The sequence below is a fragment of the Cucurbita pepo genome, chromosome LG11 (genome assembly GCF_002806865.2).
Source record: "Cucurbita pepo subsp. pepo cultivar mu-cu-16 chromosome LG11, ASM280686v2, whole genome shotgun sequence".
In the NCBI taxonomy this organism is placed as follows: Eukaryota; Viridiplantae; Streptophyta; class Magnoliopsida; order Cucurbitales; family Cucurbitaceae; genus Cucurbita; species Cucurbita pepo.
The window spans coordinates 1,148,793-1,176,751 of NC_036648.1; the positions used below are offsets into that span (position 1 = coordinate 1,148,793).

At 35.5% G+C, this 27,959-nt stretch overlaps 4 protein-coding genes across 5 annotated transcripts; 3 read left to right on the forward strand and 1 right to left on the reverse strand.

The window, feature by feature from the left end:
* The first annotated feature begins 949 nt into the window (after positions 1-949).
* LOC111805833 (probable small nuclear ribonucleoprotein F) lies at positions 950-4,083 on the forward strand. Its single transcript, XM_023691073.1, has 5 exons — positions 950-1,073; positions 1,340-1,427; positions 1,506-1,543; positions 2,079-2,143; positions 3,848-4,083. Exons 1-5 carry the CDS (start codon positions 1,071-1,073, stop codon positions 3,915-3,917), a joined length of 264 nt encoding a protein of 87 aa, XP_023546841.1. The 5' UTR covers positions 950-1,070; the 3' UTR covers positions 3,918-4,083.
* Positions 4,084-4,587: 504 nt separating this feature from the next.
* Positions 4,588-8,393, forward strand: LOC111805829 (inositol-pentakisphosphate 2-kinase-like). The gene is given in 9 exon segments (XM_023691071.1): positions 4,588-4,914; positions 5,011-5,128; positions 5,426-5,629; positions 5,778-5,925; positions 6,762-6,802; positions 6,943-7,053; positions 7,149-7,748; positions 8,208-8,319; positions 8,322-8,393. Coding segments are annotated over 8 exon segments (1,359 nt in total). The 5' UTR covers positions 4,588-4,914; positions 5,011-5,026; the 3' UTR covers positions 8,363-8,393.
* A 2,389-nt stretch (positions 8,394-10,782) lies between these two features.
* LOC111805828 (cyclin-T1-3-like) lies at positions 10,783-17,065 on the reverse strand. The gene is made up of 7 exons (XM_023691070.1): positions 16,781-17,065; positions 15,761-16,088; positions 14,479-14,560; positions 12,458-12,592; positions 12,176-12,348; positions 11,933-12,084; positions 10,783-11,676 (listed from the first exon to the last, which is right to left on the reverse strand). The coding sequence occupies exons 2-7, from the start codon at positions 15,988-15,990 to the stop codon at positions 11,078-11,080; spliced, it is 1,371 nt and encodes a 456-aa protein (XP_023546838.1). The 5' UTR covers positions 15,991-16,088; positions 16,781-17,065; the 3' UTR covers positions 10,783-11,077.
* Positions 17,066-19,449: 2,384 nt separating this feature from the next.
* On the forward strand, positions 19,450-23,227 carry LOC111805238 (mitogen-activated protein kinase homolog NTF3-like). 2 transcript variants are annotated; one of them, XM_023690212.1, is made up of 4 exons: positions 19,450-19,779; positions 19,833-19,911; positions 20,121-20,546; positions 22,147-23,227. In XM_023690212.1, the coding sequence occupies exons 3-4, from the start codon at positions 20,124-20,126 to the stop codon at positions 22,882-22,884; spliced, it is 1,161 nt and encodes a 386-aa protein (XP_023545980.1). In that variant the 5' UTR covers positions 19,450-19,779; positions 19,833-19,911; positions 20,121-20,123; the 3' UTR covers positions 22,885-23,227. The 2 variants fall into 2 exon arrangements, with proteins under 2 accessions (XP_023545980.1, XP_023545979.1); XM_023690211.1 differs by having other exon boundaries at positions 19,450-19,911.
* Positions 23,228-27,959: the final 4,732 nt, after the last annotated feature.

Sequence of the window (27,959 nt, forward strand, 5' to 3'; positions counted from 1 at the left end):
TTAATTACTTTTTCCTATTTAAAACTTAAAATAACATTTTTTTTTCTTTTTAGTTTCTCATTTCCTATTAAAGTATTTAATTTGGTTTTTTTTTTTAAATAAAAATTTTCATTATTTTATATAAATCAAAATAGATTTAATACGGTGACCATATGAGTGATATGACATTGCTAGTTCGAGCATAACTGAGTGGATACAAACATTACTTAATATCTCAAATATTGCTGACTGGATAACTTACCTCGTCAATATATAAAAAATAAATTTATTTATGTAACCGTCTAAGCCCGTTGCTAATAGATATTATTCTTCCTATGCTTTTCCTCCTGAACTTTCCATAAATGTTTCAAAACACATCTACTGGTGAGAGGATTTCATGTCCTTGTAAGAAAAGTTTCCTTATTTTCTCCAACTAACGTGCGGTATCACAGTCCACCCCTTGGGCGCTGACACGTTGTCCAATATCTAACTATGATATTATTTGTATCAATCTAAGCCCTAGTAGATATTGTCATTTTTTAGCTTTCTCTTAAGGTTTTAAAACATATCTACTATGTGGATAGAGTCTAGCCTTACTTTGATTAGAGCTCGTCTCTTGTCAATATCTTGTAGTGGTGGACTTGGACTGTTTATTGTTGCAGTTTAATGACGATGATAAAAATAAAATTATTTTTAAAAATCATTATTGTTTAATAATTATAAAATATAATGCATTTAGAGTAATTTATTTTTGAAAATAATATTTATCATATATATATAAAATAATTGGCTTAAATGAAAATATATAGGAAATTATAAATTCAAAATGGATAATTAAATATAGAGATAAAATTAAATGACGACGAAATGGAACTATTGGGTATGGAGCCCATGGGCTTCCATTTGATGGGCCTGAAATTCATTATCCGGCCCATATTGTCCAATTCGCCCAGTTGCCGAAAGCTCACAGATATTCAACGACGAAAAAGGAGGGAAAACAAGCCCTAGAGCAAGAGCGCCATTTTCTTCGACTCCTTGTTCTTTTGAGCTCCACAGATTTCAAACAAGCCCTTGCTCGCCATTTCGGAACCATGGTAAGTAAGAATTTTGTTTTTTTCCTTGCTTTTCGGTTCTGTATAATGTTTTTGTTGTTCTTTTTACCCTTTTTCCCCTTCGATTCGATGTGGAATGAGTGTTAATGTAGCCGTATGTTGTATCAGATAGTTGGCTGAAGTTTTCGATTTATTTTACTGATTCTTCTGTTATGTAGATTCTTGGCTGTTTATTTTTTTTTTCCTCCATTTTGCTTTGATTCGTAAACGACGCTTAATTCTATGATATGATTGTTTGGACGGTGTAGAGCATCCCAGTTAACCCGAAGCCGTTTTTGAACAATTTGACTGGAAAGACTGTGGTCGTGAAACTCAAGTGGGGGATGGAGTACAAAGGTTTGGTTCTATCTGCTGCTTGTTTTTCTCGTTTCTCTTGCCTGCTGATGTTTGTACTCACTTTTGTTTACATATCAGGCTTTCTTGTCTCGGTGGACTCGTACATGAACTTACAGGTGTGTTTCTACTTGCATTGACGTTAATTTAGTTAGTTCTTTTCGATTGCGATCATATTCTTGTTGTTTTTATGTCTCCCTCTGCTGCTGGGCTTAGTTTACCAAGAGTCCGTATACTATTTTGACTGTCATGAATTTACTCGATATGAGAAGGGACTTAGTCTAATCGTCTTTTTACTTGAAACATTGTTCAAACGTTGCACTAACTGATTCAATGCCGTTCATCTCTGAATCTAACTTGATGTGTTCTGCTCATATTGAAAGTCCCCCCTTACAACTATTTATCATTGGTTTTTTTCTGGAAACCTAGTTTGAAAACAAGGTTGGCCATTTTTGTTTTCATAATTTTTTGTAAGAAATGCTTTGGAATAATTTGTAAATTTTATTATTTATTGTGCATGTCGAAACTGGTATACATAGTCAAGTGGTTTAGGCATCTCTACTTTGTTTAAGAGGTCGTGGGTTTCATTCCTCACTTCCACATTTGATTTAATATTCTTGAAAGGGAAATTAAGTTACAACTTTTTAAATGCAGCTTGCCAATACTGAGGAATATATCGACGGACAATGTACTGGGAGTTTGGGAGAAATATTGATCAGGTAACCTTTTTTTTGTGATTGAAAATCACAATATCTAGTGCATCAATGCTTATTTGTTGATTGTAATATGTTTGGAGTGTTGTTTGAAATATCATTAGACTAATAAGCGTATATTAGTGATTGAATAGAGAAGTTGTGGTGATTCGATATAAATAGTATGGGAAGGAAAGGAGAGTAGAGAATTTTTTAGTGGTTTAGGCTTCAGTGAGTATAGTCAAGAGAGGGAAGGTTCCAAGTACCTCAAATATTTGGTTATCTTGGTGTTCTGTTATGTTTTATATTTCAGTATATTTGGTTCTATCAAATCTATTCCAGAGAAATTTGATTATGGCCATGGGGTTAGATGAAAATTTATGTGAACAGATGTTGATGTTTTTATGTGAAGAATTGAATTGTTCCCTGAAGTAATTGGCAGAGGAAATGGATTCAATGTTCCAATCTTTTCGAGATAGTGGCACAGAATTTTAGTGAAATGAAAGCGGAGATTATAGAAATAAGAAAAGAGATCAGATGGCAAAAACAAAGAGGTAGACATTCATATTGGAATCAGATTTCTTATCTCGCAAGGATACAAAAAAGGTTGATGATGAAGAGAGTGAGACGACCACAAAAAACATGGAACAAACCTCAGAATCCTCACATGAGGAACAAGAGTGAGAATGAGAAGTCAGTGAAGAAAAAAGTAAGAATGGATTAAGGATTAATGGAGCTTGTATGGAAGCAAAGGTGAGTGTGCAATAAACACTTAATGTATGGTTAAGATCGAGGGGAGGTTAACCAATAAACAATTGCTATTTCTATGGCTGGAGATTAGTTTGATGTTTGAAAACCTTTGAGTGGGTTGAGAAGGCATTCAAGTCAAGAAAGGAAGGATTTCTGGAGAGATTGTCAGCAATTGCTACTTCTATGGCCAGAGATAAACGCTTGGGGAGGCGCTAACGCAATCATCATGAAGAGAGGTGTTTGAGGGATCAGAGGGGAACTGCTGTGCGAAAAATAGAAATAACAAAAGTCGTGCAAGAGTTGTTGATGGAGATGGGGTCGTGGGGAAGGCATCAACACAAATTTCGTGAAGATGTATTCATGGATATGAAGTTGGCTAGTCACGCGAATTGTTAGAAGAAAAAAAAAGGTCCATTTCTTCGTAACTACAAAATAAAGCTCATGCTATACAAGTTGAATTCTGGGGTGTGTTAACTTCTATATTTGAACTCCAGAACCGACCCACTACTAAAAGGAAAACCCTAGGAGCCATAGGTCCACATGCTTTCTTTTCACCTGCGTTGTCGCACATCCTTATTTCTATTCCCAACACTGCCGATTGTTGCCTGTGATCTCCTCTACATGCCACTGCTTTCCGCACAAGGTCATCAAAGCACCAACCAGTTGGGTGTTTGAAAGGGGAACGGATTTAGCCTTGAGAATGAGTATGCTGAGGAGAGGAGATGTTCCAAATGCCTCTAAACTTGGTTATCTTTTACAATTTAGTATACTTGTTTTTATCATAATATGAATGGCTGTTTATGATATAAATGACACGAGCGAGAAACTGTAACAGACAACATGTAGAATAAGGTTGTATGCATGCATTTTTCTTTCTACGAGGACTATAAGGATATGTTAGTAAGTTATTCGTGCTTATCGATGAATTCTTCCACAGATTCTCATATCGAACATGGCAATGTTCCTACTTTTTTGTGACAGGTGTAACAACGTTCTTTACCTTCGCGGAGTACCAGAGGATGAAGAGATAGAAGATGCCGAGCGTGACTAGCATGTAAATTTTTAGCAGCTTTTCGATGGCGTAGCAGTAGTGAAGTTTTATGATGTTATTGATACTATTTATGGCATCTCAAGGGACAGGAACACTCCAATTTGGTGGATTTCAAAACCTGCAATAATCGGTTTGCTATCATACAAGGATCTTTATATTTTTAAAATTGACCATTATTCTTGATCCATAAAATTTTTAAAAAATATCTCAAAATTTCATAACCCTCAATTCACATATTCAATACTATCACTTATTTTAAAATTTCATGTTTATTAAATGTTTTACTCATTTTAAAAAAAATCAAACTTTAAAATTTAAATCTATATAGTATGACAATTAATTCTTTAAATTCCTAATATCTGGGTGATATCGAATATTATGAAATTTAAAAAGTAATTATAGATTAATCTTTTTGGATTTAATTGGGAAAAAATAAATTTCAGAGAAAGCTGTCAAATCGGTAATAGTTAATTATTTATTCACATTTGTGAGTAAACTATTATTTTTTGTCCCAAATTTTCTTATTCATATTATTATTTTAGGGTAAAAATATTAAATTGAAAAATGAAGAATGAAATAAATATTTTAATATATATTATNTTTTTTTTTTTTTTTTTTTTTTTTTTTTTTTTTTTTTTTTTTTAAATGATAAAACTCCCCAAAACCCCCGACGATATTGCATAGAACAAAACATTCCATCCATAATACCAAAAATTGCCTTTCCCTCTTTCAGATCTGAACCGCTGCATTTGCTCGACACGTCCTGTTGAGCTGATTGTCGTCCCCAAATCCCTAATTCCACTATCAACTCCCTTTCCTCTGCTTCTATTCCTTCTCATATTACTGAGTTCTCACCTTCTTCTCGCGGGTTTTTTTTTTCTTTTTCTGTTTCATTCTTCGATTCGATCGTTGCTGCATTGTGGAATGTGGGTTTCCTCAGAAGATCTAGGGTTTATATCACCGGATAGCTACGGCCTATATGCGATTTTCAGATCAGGTACTTGAATCTCTGATGATTAATTGTTATGATGTTTGCTGCCTTCTTCTATATATTTTGCCATTTCTGTGGTTGAACGATTGATACGAATCTCAGAGGACGAACGCTTGGGATGGAGATTGTACTAAAAGAGAAGGATGCTGCGGATTGGGTTTATAGAGGCGAAGGAGCCGCTAATCTTGTCCTTGCATATACTGGCTCCTCTCCAGCTTTTGTATGTTGAACCCCTGTCGCTCCTTTCTCTTATTACATATAGATAAAAAAACACGATTGTCATGAGGATGAATTTGGCAGTTTCTACGTTGTTACAGATACTTGTCTGTAGTTGCAAGTTTGTGACTGGGAAATGGGGCATTGGATAGCCAGGAAATTCTTGACAATTTCCTTTTCTTTACGTATATAGCAGATGATAATCTAAATGAAGGGATGGTTTGGATTCAACCTACAAAAGAGAGAGCATTACTTTGGGGATTTAAACTTTTTTGGGGACTAACTATTCTTCTTGATATAGATTGGAAAAGTTATGCGTATACAAAAGGCTTCTATCAATGGATCACAGCATGCGAGGACTCCGACCGCATTTTCCAAATACGAATACTTGTTGTGGGGTGACATAGGGAACCTTGTCTCATCCGCTGATAGGGACACTGCTGCCCAAACCTTTGTGCAGCGTGTAATGAGCCCTTTATTGGGTTCCAAACACGTTGATTCTGGTGTATGTTTTTCCTTTGCTCTTTAAGTGGATTGATATATTTCAGAAATACAGCTGATTGTATACTTTTTCTTTTCATAGAATTCTACCATTAAAAGTGTTGCAAAACTGAATACAAATTTCTGAGCGTGGTATATCTTTACACTCGCAGAAACTTGTCTTAGTAACCAGAGAATTTCTAGAGTTGGCAGAGAAGAATGTAAATAGTGAACGCCCATCTTGGAGGGTAGATGCTGGAAAGATTGATACCCATCGTGATTATGTTCTTATCATATCTGATCATTCCATTTTCCCTCACGGTAATATTACATTTTCTACAATGTTCTATTAAATACCAATGTACCGTTGCATTTTCTTATAACGAAGAGGACAACCTGCCTGTATACTCTGTCCGATTAGTCATTGGTCCAGTTAAGGTGAAAAAGTTGTCTACATCATCCTATAGAACATATCTTGTTTAAGTGAGGCATTGCTTATTTGTTTTCTGTTATTTTATTTCCAATGGTTCCTTTTCCCCAAGGAATGAACCAAGGGGCAGATAGTAGCTTTTGCACATTATTCATACATGGTTTCCTAGTAGGTTACACATCATAGTAACTTCTTGGAGCTTTTTATGTGCATTGATTTAAATCTGTCTAAGTACTCATGATGTAGGAGTGCCCATTTTGGAGTGACAAAGCTTTCCTAATTCTCTGTTTTCTCAGTGTTGATGCATTGTGGTGTTCCGATTTCTCTCTTTTCTTCATAAGAAAATAAAAAACATGCACCTTCTGAGTTATTTTATAGTTTATTGTGGATGTTTAGGTATTCGTGAAAACTTTTCCATATATGATCTTGATGAATGGTCAATTGCTGTGCTGCATACGAGTTTGCTGATTAGATTGTCTCCATCTTCTGTATGCTCTTGAAAAATATAAGCCAATGGTTTTAGAAAAGGAATAACACTCAAATATACTATGTTTTCCGCTCTTGATTTCCGTTCGAAATGGAATGCTACTTTACCAATTGACTGGCCTTACTTGCAGCCATGATATCAGGCAGATAATGACGTCCTTGTTAATTTTCCCCTTTTGTTTTCCACTTTTTTTTCATTATTTCATTTTGGTGATGGAATTGCTTACGTTTTCTATTTCAGGTGCTTTAGAAGGTGAGCCTTGCATATCTGTCGAGATAAAGGTACTTCTCACTTCTATTGTATTTATTTTTATTTTTTCTTTTTAGCATTGATTAATTTAATTCTGCAAGCATTACTCCAAATGAATGATGAAGTGGCTCTTTTTTAAATTTTTTGTTCTGTTTTCTTCTTACCCCAATAGCCAAAATGTGGGTTTCTCCCATTCTCAAGGTTCATAACCCATGGCAATGCGGTTAAGAGGTGTATGACTCGTTTCAGAATGCACCAAGCCCTTAAGTTGCATCAAGAAGAGGTAATCTTTCTTCATTGTTTCAATGAATTTAACTGTCTTAATTTATTATTTCCTAATTTAGTTTGCATCACCGTTGCAATTTATTTATTTTGTAGATATCAGAGTTCAGTGATTATGATCCACTTGATCTCTTCTCTGGATCCAAGGACCGTATACTTAAAGCAATTAAGGATCTTTTTTCCACGCCTCAAAACAACTTTCGAGTGTTCTATAATGGCTCTCTTATATTTGGGGCATTGGGTGGTTCTGCAGAGAATACTGACGTTATTGTTGGAGAAGCATTTGAAGATGCACTCAAGTCTGTCATCCTGGCAGATGATGGTCTATGCACTACTAGCTTGCTACAGCTTGTCACTGAAACTTTATATAAATCTGGAGTTCTGGATCGACTTCTTGAAGTCCAGAAGCTTGACAGTTTGGACATAGAAGGTGCTATTCATGCATATTATGATGTAATTTCAGAGCCTTGTGTGGTTTGTGGACAGTTGAATGAAGATGAAGAATTGCATAGATATGCCTCTTTGCATTCCCTTCCTCTTGATCAAAGCTTAAAGATTGTCAAAAACTTTTTGATAGCTGCTACTGCCAAAGACTGTAGCTTGATGATTAGTTTTAGGCCAAGAGAAGGGAAAGAATGGGGTTCTTCGAATAACACAATACGCCTTGAATCAACAGGGCAATTTTTTGATTATAAGGTACATATAATTCATCTTTTCATTCTTTTTATTTCAAAAAGATTATTTGAAAGCATTTTATGTTATAATTCTTCCAATTGATATCCTTGCCACTCGAGAGTAAATATTTATGAATGAGGAAAGAGAGAGTCTGCTTTTAGAAATAGTTATGAACATTGAAATCAAGCAAGCGTTACATAACTATTTGGCATTTTTATGATAAAATTTATCAGGAGTCACCAATATGGATCTTTTCATTTCAATGATATTTTTGCTACTGCTTCTCTTTGGGTTTGTGTAAAATATTTGCCATTTGCTTCAGTTATGAGCTTTACTTCAATTCACCGTGTGCTTGAAAACCAAATCAGTCCAAATCTAAGCATACAAAAAGAAGTATTTATCAGTATCCTGAGTTGATTTTTCTCCACTTCAAGGTGTCCAATTTGTGAGGTGAAAAATTACCTGCTTACAATATTTCAGGTACACTTCATTGACTTGGATCTAAAACCAATGAAGAAGATGGAAGAATATTATGAACTGGATAAGAAGATAGTGGGTCTCTACAGGAAAATAGAGAAAGGGAAAGTAGGTGATATTCAAATGCAAAATTATATGAGACTAAGGTTGGAAAGTAGATCCAATATTAAGAAACAATTTCCTCATTGAGGATTTACTTATGTATGTGGTAAGTTCAATACTTTGCTTTCCTTACCATAATTATTACAGTGCCTGTTCTGGAATTTTAGTTACAGGCTAATCTATATGTACTACTTTACTTTATTTGTTTATTGCTCTCACATGATTCGCCCTACTAATCCTCAGATAGACTTTTGCCCATCCCAAAGCTAGTTCTAAGTGACAATGAGAATTTTGATTTATTAAATTATTAAGTTTTATACTTTGAGGCTTGAACTCAGGGAAGGTTACTTTAAATATTCTATGCTTTTACTACTAGAGCCACCCAATGCAGATTATGATTAACATGTATATTTTCCATACATTTACTTGTTTACCTGGCATCTTGCCTTGATTTATTCATACATGCATCCTTTAGGAAATTTTCTTAGCATTCAGGATACAGAAGTTTGAAATTATTACCACAAAATTGCAAGTATATACATTTTTTCGGATTGATTGTACTTGCTTGATATCTGTAATATAATTGAATATCATTAATGTTTACAGAATACTGGAGATACGGGGTTTGTGTTGCCCATGTCTATATCTGGACCTTCAGATAAAGGATTTATGGGGCATGCTTAAGTGGTGTGTATCATGGTCCAATACAATGGCTGCTCTTGGCTGCACCCATCCCTAAAAAATGAGCGATTGAAAAGGTTACTCTCTAGCATCCTTTGACATTATTTGTATTTATTTGCGTGCATGAAAATAAAAAATCTGTCAAGAATTTCCTTCAAGGGGAAGAAATATCTCATAAAAGTGGATCAGTTAGTGTGGCAAAATATAAGAATGGGAGAATTTCATTGGATGTTATTTTTAGTGACATCATTTTCAAGTTAATTATATTCAAGTTTTTAAAAAAAAAAAAAAAAAAAAAAAAAAAAAAATTCGCATCCACTTGCATTTGCTTTTATTCTCTGCTCCCTTCTGATCATTAACAATTTCCTCCACTGCTTCCTCCCCTCCTTGCTTTCTGGCACATGGAGGATCCGTCGTGAGGACGCCCTCAAACATTAAGTCTTACAATATTGTTGGCCTGTTGACCTGATTTCTATGGATGAAGAGATATTATTGGATTTGTTGAACCTTTATTTATGTTCTAAAAACCAGTCCCCTTGTTTAGTAGGGAAGAAGCTTTGGGATTTTCTTAATCCTCCCTCTCAAAAGCGAAACAAATAAGGGGGATTAAACCTCCTCTCTCTGCCACAGCTCGGCAACCATAGCTACATTTCATAATGCATAACGCTATTGTACCTGTGAACTCGTTCCAATCCCATCCGATTTCGGTCATTATTCAAGCTCGTAATTTGCTAGTTGCCTTCTGATTTTGATCGTCTTCTGTTGGCAGGTGTGAAAAAGAAGAAGGGAAATCAACCAAGAAACTAGAAGCTTTTTAAAAAGAGATGTAACTGGCATAGTAGCGGGCACACTGCAGGCTGCAGTGTGATGCCTCAGCGCGTCAAGATGATCAGAGCCCTGATTTGATGAAGGGCTAAACTGTAGGGGGGAGCCATGTGTAGTATAATGTTACGTTCTGAAGGGGAGTTGGGCATTCAAGGAAAGGACAAGAAGACAAAAGACAACAAGGGACATAGTAGGGGGAAAATAAAATCGAGGGATTGAGGACGATATCATGCTTCTGATATAAACCTCATTTTCCCTTCCATCTTCATGTTTATATGGATATCATCAATTTATTAGACAATTGAAGTGAAATTTGACTTCTAGGATCCCTACTCTGTTCTTTGTTTCTTTTTTGTTTCTTCAATTCAACCAATCTATTGATATACATTTAAAATTGAAGTATTTAAGTATTTTTTTTTTTCAGGTACTAAGATTAAGTACAAGGACAAACATCAAAATCTTGATTATTATCTCATAAAGGTAAATTACTTAACAAAACTAAGGGCATTTCCAAGCACAATTGATGACACCTTTGGGCCATTTTAAACATTTTGATATCACATTGTTCAATGGACCTTAAAGCTCACGGAGTAAAAGATCGTCAACAAGGGCGTTCTAGTGCATCATAGATTTTTATCCAAGACTAGCATCATTTAATGATGCCACCTGAATCACTAGAAATGCCACCTGAATCACTAGAAAGATGTAAAGTATATAGCTAGGCCAGAGCAGGCTACCATGAGAAGAGTATTTACCCTTGTTTCAGTAGCGTTTTGACTCTGTATAATATGACAGGTCATTACAGTGTGAGAGATGAATACATATAGTCAATCGCTAAAAAGAAAACCCTCCGTCGGTACTGAAACAATATTATATAACTTCCTAACATTTAGGATCTGATCCTGTAGCAAGAAAACAGAAGTGAGGACAACAGCTAGCTCAGAAGGCAAATTGTACAAATGGTCTCACATAACAAAGGTCCTATGATAAGGTTGCATAACATTCCTGAAGAACAACTAGAAAGTTGTGATATAAATATACTTGGACGTAAAAATGTACACTTACTATTAATGAAAGAGTGACACAAATGTATCGGTACGTTATTAGACTACATAAGAGAATGGGGGAAAAAAAACTATCAAAAGAATGAATAATCAGCTGAAAATGCCCTCTTAATACTTACAGTTTGAAGAATTTCTGGATTCAATCAAAAGCTCCGACAAAAAAACGATGCTGTATCAGTAAGTAGAATTGCATTCCCAACTTCATGATGTCTTTTGTCTCTTCTTCAATGAGGATTCATATTCTAGCTCTATTCCCTGTTCCAGCTCCTTTTCTATCCATGCTTCGCCGTCAACGTCCGAGCTCATCGGCTGTACCTCCGTTGTGCTTGTAGTTCTACAGAGTCGTCTTCTCTTTATTGCCTCTCTGATTTGACATAAGTTTATCTTTTTGTAGTCCTTAGACATAGAAATAGGAGCAGTTTTTGACTGTTTGATCTGATCAGGATAATTTTCTTCAGTATTCTGACAAATCCCAGTATCACCATTGTCAATGGCACTACTTGAACTCCCAGTATCGCTTGTTTGGCAGGGTAAAACTTCCACAGGACTAATGCGGTAATTCACATTTTGCTGATTGTGGCAACGACTAGGCGTTACAGACTTGTTGCAGTGACTGGCCTCCCTAATGGCTTCGTGACTATCGAGATGATCAGAAATCGTCACGCTTGATATACATGATTGGGAGCTATCAACTCTTGTCTGTCCATCTAAAGCTTCTGGCTTATGATTCTTCTCTTTTGAAGGTGGTAGGCTTTGTTTTCTATCTTTTTCAAATAACTTCAACATTTGGTGTATAACCTCTGAAAGGAATTCCAAAGAACATTTGGTAAATGCTCTCAAGTAGCAACAGTAAAATAGAGGGGTAAGAGGCATATGTATATAATGGGGAAAATGGTACAGATAACTTCCATTCCCTTTCCTTATTTAGTGAAAAATATATAATTACCAACTCTTTTACATTGATTTACTACTGAGATATCATATATATCATGCTCATTTGAAGCCAAAAACTAGCAAGACAGAACAAATACGAGTACAAAGATCAAGTTTAGCAACCTTGTAACTGTTTTGGCGAAACATCGAACTCCATCCACCAAGCCTTTCCCTCGTTCGAAGGCAATTTTACTTGTTGAAATTTGGAAGCAAGGAATATCGAACCTGCAGCGATATAATGGGGTTTGTACTCCAAGCACAGTGTTGTATAAAGCCTACAAGTTCCATGATGATGACATTAATCTCTAAAAGATGATCCTAGTTTGATGTAAACAGAAACTTGATGAGTATGATGAAGTCCTTTACCAATCATTTACAAAATTCCAAGCCACCTTCCCAAGATCCGCAGCCATTCCCAATTTTTTTAAAGTAGCAACAAGTGGCTTGTAGGGAAGCTGAATGTCAACATCAAATGCAAGTGTTGACAATATAAGCCTCTCACTAATCAAGACTAATTCCTTTTGTTTGTTGAAAACTTCCTACAGGCATAATGTTGTATTCAGCCATCCGATTATTTCCTTTATAATATGCAGAGTGATCAATCACTTAAACATAATTGTTAAAGAAGATAACAGGCAGAGTACGTACTTTTTGTCTAATTCTTTTAGAGGCAGAAGGATCCCGTTTGAATATCAACTCAAAAGCCACAACGACGACATCATTCAGAAACCGTGGTGTCTCTTCAATCTTACAGGCAAGAAAGATACCTGCTGTTCCGATTGTCTGCGACAAATTATACATGTTTGAGTTACAAGACAAAATCCCATCCAATTGTCATAAATCCTTTCCAGATGATGTGGGTTGTGATATTAAAAAAGAAAAAAAGAAGAAAAGGAAGATTTTGAATGACCTTTTCCTTATTTAATCTTTTGCTTCAAAGTTACGTTTTTCTTTTCAAGGAAAAAAATCAGGGTGCAGCCCTGGAACTTAAAGATTTTTCGATGTCTATGGAAACCTAATAAAGGAAAAGGAAATAGTTCTTCGGATCAATGGCTATTCTGGAATCACTGAGCCAAAGCCCTTCCATTCTTAAATGAGATTGAAAATCAATCTCTCAGATGGAAGCGATGGAGTAAGCTTCAAATTTCTGGCGTTTTTCATTATCAAAGTTTGCGGCAGATGATGGAAGCCCTAGACTTTCAACCCCCCCAAGTCGTAATAAATTAGAATCAAAGAATGGAGGAGCCTAAACTACTAGTTGTATGGAACTGAGGTGGGAGAGGTTCTGGGGATACCAGAAGATGTCTTAAGAACTTACCAGCAATGGGAGAAAAAGAGAAGAAAATGAAGAGGAGGAATGTAGAACATGAGAGAAAAGAAGCAAGACAGGAAAAATTAAATAGTCACCTAGACCAAAAATTGATATAAAATTTATCAAAATTGTCAAATCACATAAAAGCTGCCACATCATCTTTCCATTAGTCAACTAATGGTTAAACAAGCTCAAAGACCATTTAAAACAATTTTGATACTTCAGAGACTAAATAGACACCTCACACAAACCTCATGGAGCAAAAGTATATTTTGACCAATCCAAAATAAACCCAAAGAGTTAGATGCGAAGACATAGTATTCACAACTTTACAGCTTTACAGCGTAATGATGAAATTTTAGGAATGCATAACTAGATTCCATCACATGTGTTGTTTTTTTCCTAAGAATGAATAAAGGGTAAAATTTGTGATTTTTTAAGCTGGCTGAGGGAAATTCAATTACTGAAAAGGAGGGTGTTGGATACAGCTGGTTTTGGGAGAGTTCTCAGTTCAAGGTGATAGGCGCTATAGCTACTTTTTAAGGTGATAAACGCTATAGCTACTGGATTACTAGAGGTTATTCTAGGATCCTAGCAAATATTCAGAAATTGGGGTTCAAAATTCATTCTTTCCTTGTGCCTAGATTTTGAAGATACATTGTAAAAGTCTCTTGAATTTTCTTTGCCTTGCTCCTTGTATTAGCTCATTTGAGTACAAGGAATGGATCAAAGGTTGCACATCCAAAGGCCATTCATAACTGGTCCCCAATAATTTCATGTATGCTGTATGGAAAGTTAACTTTCCAACAAAAGTCAATATAATGGTACGGTTAATACATTTTGAAGGTTTAAACTCAACTATAAAACTCCAAAAAAGATGGCCATATCAGTTATGAACCCAAGTTGTTGCAGTTTATGTTTAAAAGTAGAAAAGAAGCACAATCATCCGTTCTCCCATTATTCTTATGGGAGAAAATTTTGGGTCAGTGTTTCAAGAATTCAATTTCACAAGGGTCTTCAACTTGGCAGCAAAAATAATGTTTTTTTTTGAGATTGGTGCATTTAGTAGAAAAAGATGGCTAAATTATCATGGTCAAAGCTACAATCTTTGAGTGGTTTTTGAACAAAAGAGAAATGGTATTAAAGAAAACGAACACTCTAGGAGGAAAGATTCAAGATCATCATACACTATATGGCTTTTTATGAAACTACTAACAAGTTGTTCTAGGTATGATGCTGTTTTTTTTTTTTTTTCCTTTTAACAAAACTTAAGACAGTTGCATTGTAACTTTTCAAACATCAATGGGCTTACTATAGGATAGGACGATAGAAAACAATTCTTAAACCATTAACTTACCTGCCAGTCATTTTTAGCATGGGACTGACACATATAGAACCGGTGGCATACCATCATGGCACTTGCAATTGTTACTTGAGGCCTGAAAGGTATATAAATCACAAATCAGCACATCCACGTGAAAAATTGGAACTAGTCCTGATTTGCTATAAGATAAAATATTACATAAAACTAAAATCATCAATATTTAAACAACACAAACTGGTCGTCGAAAAACAAAACACCAGATCCATTCCTCTAGAGGCTGGCAAGTGAAGAGAACGGAAATGGCTAGAAAGTTATATGAAGAATCACATTATAAGAAATATTCCTCAGCTAAAAGAATACAGCAGAAGAAATAGTCGAATCTACTTAAATATGAACAGAGTACATTTGAATAAATTTTCTTGTAATAATTGTGAATACTTGAGAGTCAGATGGTGGTGGTGGTGGAGAAAATGGAGAATGATGGGAGGAAGGAGAGACTTTGTTATGCAGATAAGCAAGAAGCACGATGTATACAACAGAAATATAAAATGCTGTTCTAGAAATCAGAAACGTGTTAACAGAACATATTTCAGCATTCAGCATCAGAAAAGGCATGGTGCTCCTGTTCCAGCCTACTCACCAAGCATGTGTACCCCTATGATCTAGATCCTTGCTCACATATGAGTTTGTGATTCATTCCTTATATGCTCAATTTTCCAATAAAATCAACAACAATGAAATGGTGCTTACTACGGAATCTTTTTGTTCAATGGACCACACCATTCCTGTCATCAACAGTATGTAGTATTCATCTAAAACTATTTTATTATTTGTTCATTATCATTAATTTTTGTGACAAAAAATTAAACACAACGGGGAGAGATGGAAAACTTGGAAAAATTGCAATGTGTTTGGGTGTCGTCTTACACTAAATAAATAAAAATTCAAATAATATTTTAGAAATAAAAACCCTCCTAAGCTTATTAGACCAACTCCAGTGCAAATTCAAACACAAGCATATCCACATTTCCAGCTGTTCTCTTCCTAGGCTTCCTACTCTGTAAGAAAACTTAATCAAAATGCCCCATGACACTATGAAAGCATTAACTAGCAACAATAATGGACCGAGAAATAGAACTTGTGTGTATGAAAACAGGTGGTGACTAAAGAATGAAGATAACTACAATTAAAGATAGTTTTTAGGAAGTGCCTCGCAAAAATGGGTTAACGAATTTTTTTCTTTGAGCAAGTAAAAAAAAAACGTATTAAAGAAATGCAGAAACTGTCACATTTGTAGAAATTATTGAAGCCTTACACTTTCAGCTTCATGCCAAGCTCCTGAAGAAACGAGCAATATGACTTCCGCAGTTGAGACTCTTTCTTGAAATCAACTCCATCCTTCCTGGATGGAGAATGATTTTCAATTTCCTGTTTGGAGAAATACCATTTGCGTGCAGAGATCAGATGCTCTTCCTGCACACAATGACTAGGTGTAGTTCCTGGAATGCCATTCTCAAGATGATTCTGGGGCAGCTGTCTTGCCATGGTCTAACTCTCTCAGCTCATTGAATAGCTTCAAAAAACCGAGCAGTGACCGATGAACAAATGATCATTTTCTTTCCTCAAACATTGAAAAAAAATACCTGTAGAAAAGTAGAGTGGTGAAACTGATAAATCGACTAAAGCATTTAGCTATCACTGCATCACTTGCTATTAAAGCACGGAACTTTCCACTCCATCCCTCTCTTCTCTCTTTCTTATAACCAAAATTAGTTTGCTAAAAAGTGTTCTCAACATCCACCGAAAAATGAAGGCACAAGACTTCTCATTCAGTAGGGCTTAACACTTCGAACATTCTTGTGGAATTCTATGCCAACAAAAATTATACATTAATACTATTCCTACTCATGGAAAGGCACAAGACTTCTCGTTCAGTAGCCAAAAACAAGATCAAAACTAGAATGGAAAGCATTGCCTATACAAAATATGATTGAAAAACCAACTTAGACAAATATACCAAACAAGTTTTTGTTAAAAAGCATAAAACCAAAACTAAAGACGTCAGCTAATCCACCAAAACAGAAATATAAAACCCTACATTGTAACCNTATAAATTTAGTCCAAAAATTTTAAAATTCATTTTTATTTGATCTTTAAATTTTAAAAATTACAAGCTAATAACTTTTAGTGAAAACCCCCAAAATTTCAGATTCGAACCATTCTCACTATAAAGACAACCCATTCCACGAATCCTAAAACAACCCATAAATCGTTGCCGCCGCAACCAATCAAGGAACAAAAAAGGGGTAACAATTAGGTAAGGAAGATGAATTACCTGATGAATATCCAGAAGAGAAGCGAATATTCGGGTTGGGAGCGGAGCAGCTTCAAGCTACACCGGAAACCCTAACTTCCGGCCACCGTAGGGAGAAAACAGCTGCAGAAACACTAGATTGGACTGGACTTGAATTGACTCGTTGCTTCGGAACCACGCAAACACGCAAAAGCTTTTAGTCGATGGATCAATGAAATTCTTGGCGGCGAACACAGAGGATGTTCGAGGGTAGAATGTAACACACAACCCGCCGCGCCAAAATCGTAGCTATCGATAATGCAAGGTTTTGTAAATTCCTTTTTTATTTACTTCTAAATACATAAGGTTTTGTAAGTGATAATTTTAATAATTTTAATATTTTATCTATTTTCAAATTATTTATGAACCCAATATTTACAATTTTTAAACAATGTTAATTCAAAAAACATGATTAATAGTGTCATTATCGCTTTTTAAAATATGAAACAAAACATTCAAATATTTATAATTAAACACGAATAATAAACATAATAATTTTTTAATCAAAAAATGCTTATTCTAAAACCACTCCCAAATATAATATATATTGTTTTAAAAGTAATATAAACATCCCGAGCATAGGAAATATCTTCTCTGAGATAAATGGGTGGGACCACCTAATTCTTCCCCACACTGTTTAATATAAATATATTTTCAACCCATGTCTATATTAAATAATAATAATAATAATTAATTTTGAAACGTAATATTATATTTTTTAAATTTTAAAAACTACGTTGTAATTACGGGTAGGTAATTCGATCCCAACAAATTTTGAGCAACTTCTGCCTTGATATCATAAAAAATAAATGATAAATTTTGTAACATCGAAGAATGAAATAAGTGGTAGGGATGGAGAAGTCTTATCCCGACTCGTGGACATTTCTAGTATTTCTAGTTGGGTTGGATACATGCATATTCCGGATGAATCCAAATTGGATCTAAGCCCAATTGATATGGGCCGACGGCCCACCGTTTTATTGGGCTTTGGCCCGTGAAATGGCTACTGATGGGGTAAGAGGGAAAGAAATTTGGGCTTTTTGTAACTGGACGGGCCCGTTAAAATATTCGGCCCAGTGGCCCAGAAATCAAATTGGTTTTAATTATTTACACAATTATAATCCGATAAGTATATTACATTTCATTTATTTATTTATTAATTTTTACCCAGTTTAAATGGTAAAATTTTTGAAAATTACACGTCACATATTAAAATTGAAAATTTTCATTAATCGATAAGGTAAAACGTGGCAATTCCAAGACAACAAATTCTTAAATTAAATTAATTAGATGACAAAATATTTTTAATAATAATATTATAACTACCAGTGAGGAATAATTGTATTCATTAAATTGAGTAATATTTCGGATTTAATTGCAACTTTAATAGAGAGTGTAATTATTATTACAATTAATCCTAATGCTCTTATATAGTTTTTTTTTATAATAACATTAATTTGACATTTTTTTAATATTAAAATTTTAATTTTTTTAGAAAACCAAACCAAAAAATTAAACAAAAATGACCAGATTCTACCGTCTTTTTTGTCAACCAATCAAAATAAGCAACATTAGACCCATGTCCGTCAAATGTTGGAGGAAAGTGTCCCACATTGGTTAATTTAGGGAATGGTCATGAGTTTATAATTAAGAATACACTCTCGGTTTAAGGCCTTTTGGGAAGCCCAAAGTAAAGTCATAAGAGCTTCTTCTCAAAGGGGACAGTATCATACTAATTGTGGAGCACAGTATCACACTATTGTTTGTAGAGCACATAGTCATACTATTGTGAAGAGTCAAAGTGGACAACATCATACTATTGTGGAGAGTCAAAGTGGACAATGTCTAACAACTAAAACACAGCCCACCTCAAGCTTCGGATCAATCAAAGTCAAAGTGGACAGTATCATACTATTGTGGAGAGTCGTGTTCGTCTAACAACTAAAACACAGCCCACCTCAAGCTTCGGATCAATCAAAGTCAAAGTGGACAGTATCATACTATTGTGGAGAGTCAAAGTGGACAGTATCATACTATTGTGGAGAGTCGTGTTCGTCTAACAACTAAAACACAGCCCACCTCAAGCTTCGGATCAGTCAAAGTGGACAGTATCATACTATTGTGGAGAGTCAAAGTGGACAATGTCTAACAACTAAAACACAGCCCACGTCAAGCTTCGGATCAGTCAAAGTGGACAATATCATACTATTGTGGAGAGTCAAAGTGGACAGTATCATACCACTGTGGAGAGTCGTGTTCGTCTAACAACTAAAACACAGCCCACCTCAAGCTTCGGATCAAACTCCGACGACGACCCTCTGGCTGCCTTCCCTCAGGCGTCCGGTGGAGGGGTAGTAACCTTCAAGAACAATGGCGAGAGCGCGTGAGCTGACGCCCTTCTACAAAAATTAAGGGCTATATTTTATAATCTAGTAAAAGAAAAGAAAAAAAGAAGCGTATAAATTACAATTATTCCCAAAAAAGTTGAACAAGAAATTGGTGGAGGGAATCGGGAAGGTAAAAATCTAGCTTTATCCATATCGATGTCAGTGTAAAGAAAATGGGTCCCATGAAGAAGAGGGTAATAATCCAAATCAAGAGCATTGATTATGTTAGATACCAAATTACATGAGTTAATGAAGGCGGAATCAAAACCCGCGCGCGTGATAGCTATCCATCAAGCCACACGCATGTCCTTATCGCAGCTGCCTCGGTCGAGAGCGAATCTCCTTCCCAGCGCATGGGGCTCAATTTGAACCCATGAGATATCATTTGGAGTCCTAGATGACGGCGACCCATTTGAAAACCCGATCGAATTAGCAAGAATTTATACTCCCACGCTCTCAAATCACTCGATTCCACGCTCTTCTGCTTCAAATTTGAGCTGGGGTTCTGTTAATTTAGGGGTTTTTTCCCCGCTTTCCCTCACTTGGGGTTCTTCTGTTCCTTCTGATTCTATGTTTTGGGGCCTAATTTTTAGCTGGGGTAATTTGTTTCATGCTTGGAGTTTGTGTGGCTGCGAGTACGAGAAAGTGATGTAGCAGGGAACTAAGAACGAGGACTTCGCTGCCGTTTGGAAAGAACTTTGCTCGTTTAAGAACAAGTGGTGATTGGTAAGAACTTAGCTCGTTTCTGTAGTTTTCATTTAGACATGAGTGTTCCTTGTCTGTTCTAACGTTGTACCTTACATCTGTCTTGTTTTGTTGAGCTTCGTTCTAGCTGTTCATAGTTGCATAATCATGTTCTTGCTGGTTTTGTTTAGTATTCATAGAGATTTGTTTATTTAGGAAGTAAATTCTGTTAGTTTTCCTTTGATTTCCAGGGTATGGCGACCCCAGTTGAGCCTCCAAATGGGGTTAGATCTCAAGGAAAGCATTACTATTCAATGTGGCAGACATTGTTTGAGATTGATACTAAATATGTACCCATCAAGCCTATTGGGCGAGGGGCATATGGCATAGTGTGTTCTTCTGTGAATAGGGAAACCAATGAGAAAGTTGCTATAAAGAGGATACATAATGCGTTCGAGAATCGTATCGATGCCCTCCGAACGTTGCGTGAATTGAAGCTCCTTAGACATCTTCGGCACGAAAACGTCATATGTTTGAAAGATGTGATGATGCCTATCCATAGGAGAAGCTTCAAAGATGTTTATTTGGTTTATGAGCTGATGGATACTGATTTACATCAGATTATTAAGTCTTCTCAAATGCTTACCAATGATCACTGCCAGTATTTTCTCTTTCAGGTTTGCTGTTCTTTGCTTCCTTGTCCAGTTAGTGTATAGCAAAATGTTCCCATTTATTTGTTAATTAGCCACAAATTGTTCTGCTTGTTGCCTTGGTGGTGTGTTTTAACTGAAACGAACGGTTCATCTTGCTCTAATTTGTTCCCGGCCCCGATTCGTGTTATTTATCGCCGTTCATTCTGAATGTGGAATGGTATAGTAACTTTCTTACTATTTTGAACAAAATTGAAAGAAACCTTTTATTTTGATGTTACATTCCCTTTACCTCGAGCGTTTGGTTGTTCTTGTATCAAGCTAAATGTGAGATCCGACATCGGTTGGAGAGGGGAACTAAGCATTCTTTATAAGAGTGGAAATCTCTCTCTAGCAGATGCGTTTTAAAACTGTGAGGTTGACGGCGATGCGTAATGGACTAAAGCGGACAATATTTGCTAGTGGTGGGCTTGGGCTGTTACAAATGGTATCAGAGCTAGGCAGTGAGCGGTGTGACAGCGAGGACGCTGGGCCTTGAAAGGGGGGTGGATTGTGAGATCCTACATTGGTTGGAGGGGAACAAAGCATTCTTTATAATGGTGTGGAAAACTCGTTGTTTCAAATGGAATCAGAGCTAGGCACTGGGCAGTGTGCCAACGAGAACGCTGGACACCGAATGGGGGTGGATTGTGAGATCCCATATCGATTGGATAGGAGAACGAAACATTCTTTATAAGGGTGTGGAAACCTCGTTGTTATAAATGGTATCGTAGCTAGGCACTAAATGGTGTGCCAGCGAGAACATTGGGCACTGAAGGGGGGTGGATTGTAAGATTCCACATCGGTTGGAGAGGGGAACAAAGCATTCTTTATAAGGGTGTGGAAACCTCATTGTTACAAATGGAATCAGAGCTAGGCACTGGGGGTATGCCAACGAGGACGTTGGGCCCCGAATGGGTGTGGATTGTGAGATCCCACATCGGTTAGCGAGGAGAATGAAGCATTCTTTATAATGGTGCGGAAACCTCGTTGTTACAAATGGAATCAGAGCTAGGCACTGGGCGGTGTGCCAACGAGAATGCTGGTCCCGAAGGGGGGTGGATGGAAAGATCCCACATCGGTTGGAGAGAGGAACGCAGTGGACAATATCTACTAGCGCTCCTAGTATGGAAACTATGGAAACCGCTCCCTAGTAGATGTGTTTTAAAACTGTGAAGCTGACGGCGATATGTAATGGCCGAAGTGGACAATATCTACTAGCGGTGGGCTTAGGTTGTTACACTAAAGCGCCTTCTTGAGATTAGATTTATTAAGATTTGTTCGTATCATCGTGATATCCCAACCCATCCTAGTAAATAGAGATTTTTATTGCATGTGTGACATGTTTATTAGATTAATTTTGGTTAAGTTGCATGATGTTACTATCAATTCAATTGAATAATACACATGCTACACCAACATTCTATTGATTGTATCAACGACAGGAACTAAATAAAAGTATAATTCGAAGTTCGAATTATTTGATTATAGTTTTCGTGTTCTTGCTGCGTATTTCCTGGACCGTGCTTCAATAGGCGTGATGCCGAATTTGTGTAACGTTTGAACTTATTCAAATTTCTTGATGCAGTTGCTCCGAGGACTAAAGTATCTGCATTCTGCGAACATCCTACACCGGGACTTGAAGCCGGGGAACCTCCTTGTCAACGCAAATTGTGACCTTAAGATATGCGATTTCGGGTTAGCACGAACGAGCAATGGAAAGAACCAGTTTATGACAGAGTATGTCGTAACTCGCTGGTATCGAGCCCCAGAACTGCTGCTCTGCTGTGAGAACTACGGGACATCGATCGATGTGTGGTCTGTAGGATGCATCTTTGCCGAGCTTCTCGGTAGGAAACCTATCTTCCCCGGTACAGAATGTTTGAATCAACTCAAATTGATAATTAACATATTGGGTAGCCAAAGAGAGGAAGATCTTGAGTTCATAGACAATCAAAAGGCAAGGAGGTATATAAAATCCCTCCCATACTCTCCAGGGGCTCCTTTGTACCATCTTTATCCGAACGCTCATCCTCTTGCAATCGATCTGCTACAAAAGATGCTCGTTTTCGACCCATCGAAGAGGATTAGTGTAACCGAAGCATTGCAACATCCTTTCATGTCGCCACTGTATGATCCGAACATCAATCCTCCAGCTCAGGTCCCGATCGATCTTGACATAGACGAGGAGCTAGGTGAAGAAATGATACGAGAGATGATGTGGAAAGAAATGCTTCATTACCATCCCGAAGATCTGGAAAAACATGCTGAAATGACATGTTTTCATCCCGAACCTACTTCGAGTAGTACTGCGGTGTATTCTTGACCAAATCTCGTTTTGATCCAGTTTCGAGGCCTTGGAACGTGGTGATGGCTGTCCCATTTCGTTCATGTATCGAATAGCTCGGTAAGTATCTAGTAACTTTCTTCTGCTGACCTGCCCGCGTCGCCTAGGGAGAATGATGGTCCTGTAATAATTAATAATCTAGAAACAAGCATGCACCTGAGGTTTTTCTGTTACAGCATGTCTGTCTGTCTGGTATACAAGAACCTTGTTTGGTTGGTCTTAGGTATGCTGGTTTGGATTATGGAACATGTTTCTGTCTGTGAATTAGAATGTTTCTTAGATGCTGTTTTGCTTGCAAGGTAACGTTTTGATTGTTGATCTATGCTCGTATATTGATCGTTATCATGATTTTGATTTCTACATATAGATACGATGACTTTAAGTTTATGAATTAACGTGCTAAGTGATCGTGTATTTAAGCCACAAAAGTTGTTTGAGGCAAGTGTTAAGTGAACGGATGCTAGGTGAAACAGTAGCCGTGACTAAAACGATTATTTTTTGAAAGTTCAAGGATCAACGTAGTTATTTTACTAAATTAAAAATTTTAAGAGTTCATGGACTAAAATAAAATAAACTTGAAAATTCAAAGACCGAGAGAGTAAAGCTATACCCTAGTTCGGTTCGAACAATCGAGCTCCTTTGTAGCTGATGATGGGCATTGTTTTGGTCTGAAATTGTGGATGGCTGTACTAATGTTGGGCTTTCCTCGATCATGCTGAACTCTTCACGCAACCTCTCAACTATCTCTGAAGTTTCAGACACTTCTCAAGAGGTTTCTATACCATTATAAAGAATATTTCGTTTCCATCTCCAATCGATGTGGGATCTCTCAATCTACCCCTCTTGGAGGCTAGTAAGACTCTAACCCATATGGGGTCTCTCAATCCACCCCCTTTGGGGCCTAGCGTCCTTGCTGGCACACCGTCCAGTGTCTAGCTCTGATATCACCTATAACAGTCCGAGGTCACCACTAGCAGATATTGTCCACTTTAGCTAGTTACGTATCGCTATCAGTCTCATGGTTTTAAAACACGTCTATTAGGGGAGAGATTTCTACACCCTTATAAGAAATGTTTCGTTCCCTTCTTCAACCGATGTAAGATCTCTCACATGCATATAGTAACGATCTTATTCTCAAAGGTAAAAGTAGGGCCGATAAACTATGTTGAACGTTACGATTTGTCATAGATAGTGGACTCCAAGGGGTTTGGCACTAAAATGCTATCCACGTTGCAATCCTTCATTAGAAGGGGACAAGGAAGTTTGTGGTTCTTCTCCATGAAGCTTAAAAGGACAATGGAATAGAGGTTCACAAATGCCGTTGACTTCCATACAGTTTTACCAGACATGGCATGAGCACAATGAATCTCAGCTTTTAAAATTCTTTATTCCCAAAGGAATCAGAATATTCCTATTTATTACATAATTAAATTTAAATCCAAAATCCAACCTATATTAGATTAAAATGATGCAATTACTTCATTAATTGCGTATTTTAGTAAGTAATTATGAAAAAATTAGTTCAAAATTAAGACTAAAAATAGAGAGTTAAGAGACATTTAAGCCTTGAAATTGAGAGTTTCTCAAAAGTCAAAAGTAAAAGTAAAAAGACTATTTTGCCCCACAAACCGACCACCATGTCTTTTCAAGTATTTATGGATTATTAAAAGTATATAAAAAAAAAACATTGTCAAATGTTTTTTAATGTTTTAATTGACGAAATTAGCTATATTTGCATTAACAATTATGATTTTATGGTCAAAGAAAAAAAATTCTGTCTTTTTTAAATTAATAATTTGTGAGAATTGCGCAAAAATATTCTCGTTCTTACGTTAAAAAAATGTATTTTTGATTGAAATTGATAAAAATACAGTTCGAGCATAATTCAAATATATGTTCTCAATCTGAAAAATAATAATTTTTACTCGATAAAATTAAAGAATCAACCATCTGAGCTAAATCATTAAATTCACGTACCAAATACCTAATTTCGGTGTAAAAAAATCAAACCGACCGATCGCTAAAAAATGACATCAACAGCTAGGTAGGAGTGCTTTTATGTGTACTAGGTTAGTTAAGAGCTTAAAATGTTTAATTAACATCGTATTCGATTTTTGTAGAATAACTATTACCGACACTAAATTATAAAAAAAATATATTTAAATTTAATTTATCGTAAAAAATATTTTTATTATTTTAAAAGTTATAATATTACTATTAATGTTTTATAAAAGTTTTAAAACTACCAATAAAATATATATCAATTAGAACGTTAGACGAACATTGGAAAATAGAACAGCTGTGATAAAGGTTCGGTTACAATAATGTGTCGAACCTAAATTACTTCGACAAGTAAGAGACAACGACAACTAAAATCTCGCATAGAACAAAGAACAAAACGCTATCAAATATGAACGATTCTTGCTCTTATCCTTAACGTGATGAATACAAATAAGAAGAAGAAGAAAAAACGTTTTCGAATGTCTCTATCTGTTAAGAGAAACAAAAACCGAAAGAAACCCTAATTGTCGTTGGAGAAAAGTTAAACGGTTCGGTTCGAGAGATAGCTCGGTATCTATACATTTCTTAGTGGTCTCGAAAGGGTTCATTTGAGCATTGGGTGTGTGAGCCTATAAATCTTTAACTTGTTTAATGACAGCTGACTTTTTTGTCTGGTTTTCCTTTTCATCTTACAAGGCCAGCTTTTGATAAGCTCCAAGTGGCTCCATTATTAACAGTGGAAGGAAGCAAGGGACCATATGGTACAATTATCTTTCAATACTTTTAACCTACCTCTTCAATAATTGAGAACCTGCTCGGTCTGTCTTCGAAAAACTAAATGAAATTTGTAATCGTTCAACTCCACCGCTAACATATATTGTCCGTTTTAGCCTGTTACGTATCGTCATCAGCCTCACGATTTTAAAACTTATATATTAAGGAGATGTTTCCACATCCTTATGAGAAATGCTTTGTTCCTCTCTCCAACATGTGGGATCTCACAATCCACCCCCTTAGAGACACAGAGTCGGACTCTTAGTTCAACGTCTAACTCTGATACCATTTGTAACAACTCAAGCCCACTACTAATAAATATTATCCGTTTTGGCCTGTTACATATCATTATCAGCTTCACGATCTTAAAACACTTTTACTAGGGAGAGGTTTCCACATTCTTAAAAAAAATAGTCGGGTCTAGTTTAAATATCGAACATTATGAGATTATCGAGTCCTTCTAAATCGTAAAGCTTTTTATTATAAACTTACGACGGGAGAAGTTCGATAAAACCAAACTCAAAATATGCAACTTGCAAAAGGTGAAACATATGAATCAAACAAGCAAGTGGAGAGGAAAAAAAGACATAACTTGTGGCCATTAACAGTTTTTTTCAACCTACGAAATTTGCTACATTAATTGCCCCAAAGTAAATGATAAAAATAATGTAAACTAATGTTTTTTTACATGTCTTTTCAACTTTTTATTTAAGATATAAATTAAAATATAGAGACTAAATATTAAAATAATTTCAAGTACGTATATTTACTCATGAAAATAGAATTAAAACATTAATATATACATATCCACGAAATGTAAATATATTTTTAGTTAACACAAAAGCACGAAAGACACGAAAAATCTTTGTCAAGCTCAAATTTTGATATCTATGGTTCTTAAGGGACCATATCATTAGTATCTTTCGAACTTCCCTTTTGGCTAAAATATGTGAGGTTTCAATACTTTTATATGTCCCCACTTAGTTGCCTTTTACGCTTTTTAGCTATTTTTAGGTTCACCTTCTTCCTTCTCAAAAGTTCTTCATTATTATTATTTGTCTGTGTTTTTCCCAATATTATAATTATTATCGTTAATTTTTCGTCAAGCGATTTAACAAACAATATGGTTACGTATTCACAGATGTTTCCATGAAGAAAGACTTTCTTGATATCGAGCTGATAGACTGACCAAAATATGTTCTAATGATAGCTGATAGAAAGGCTTTTTTGTATTATTAGTAAAAAAATTACACTTATATTGACGATATATAAAACAAATATAAATTAACTTAGGTATTTATGATTTAAATTAAAAAGAAAATTGTGTAACAAAAAAATTAACACACAAATAAAAAAAATAAATATTTGGGTAATATGTTTGAATTAGTTAATTATTAATTAAATTAAATCTTAGGTTGTTCCTAATCTAATTTTTTATATGGTTCATTTATCACGATGGTATTATTTTAATAATTAAAATATGGAGTTTTCTAATTTTTTTAATTAATTTATTATCCAAGTTGGTAAAAAATGGGCGTGAGGAGGTAGTTTTGTTTGAATCCATGAGTCCAAACGCGTAATTATAAATTTGTGGCGGTAAATAGTAAGATTCTCCGACCCCACAAAATCATTTTTATTTTCCAATATTATTATTATTATTCACTAAATAATATAACAATAATTAATAAAAATTATATATGTATAATTTATCGTATGAAAAAAAAAATTGTTGTATTTGTAGAAACATTAAAATAAATAAATATATATTTAATTTATAAGCATTATTCGGGTTTAAAAAATATTAATCATTCGTAATAATCTATAAATATTTTCAAGGCGTATACGTCTCGTCTCTTGTCAAATATTTTAGTTAACGTGTCCCTCTCATTTAAATGTTTGTTTTTATTTCTTTATTTTTACTAATCAATTAAAAATTTTAAATAGTTGAAAATGAAAGATGGACGGGTGGTTCTTATGAAGGACACGTGTTTTTTTTTTTTTCATGTTTGTAACTAATCATTTAGTTGAGGTTAGAATAATTCTTAAAAATGCTAAAATGATAAACATTTATAATCGTGTATATGGACTCCAAAATGGATAAGATTGTACGGTCTATAGTCTCAATCACGGGTCTATTAATTAAAATGTGACCATTACTAATTACATATAGGTGTGACACGTGCACATTTTCGATGTACATTGAAAAAATCATTTTGGACATTTTAAAGAGTGATGTGACGTTTTTTGAGGTGGTCTGTGAGATCCTACATCGGTTGGAG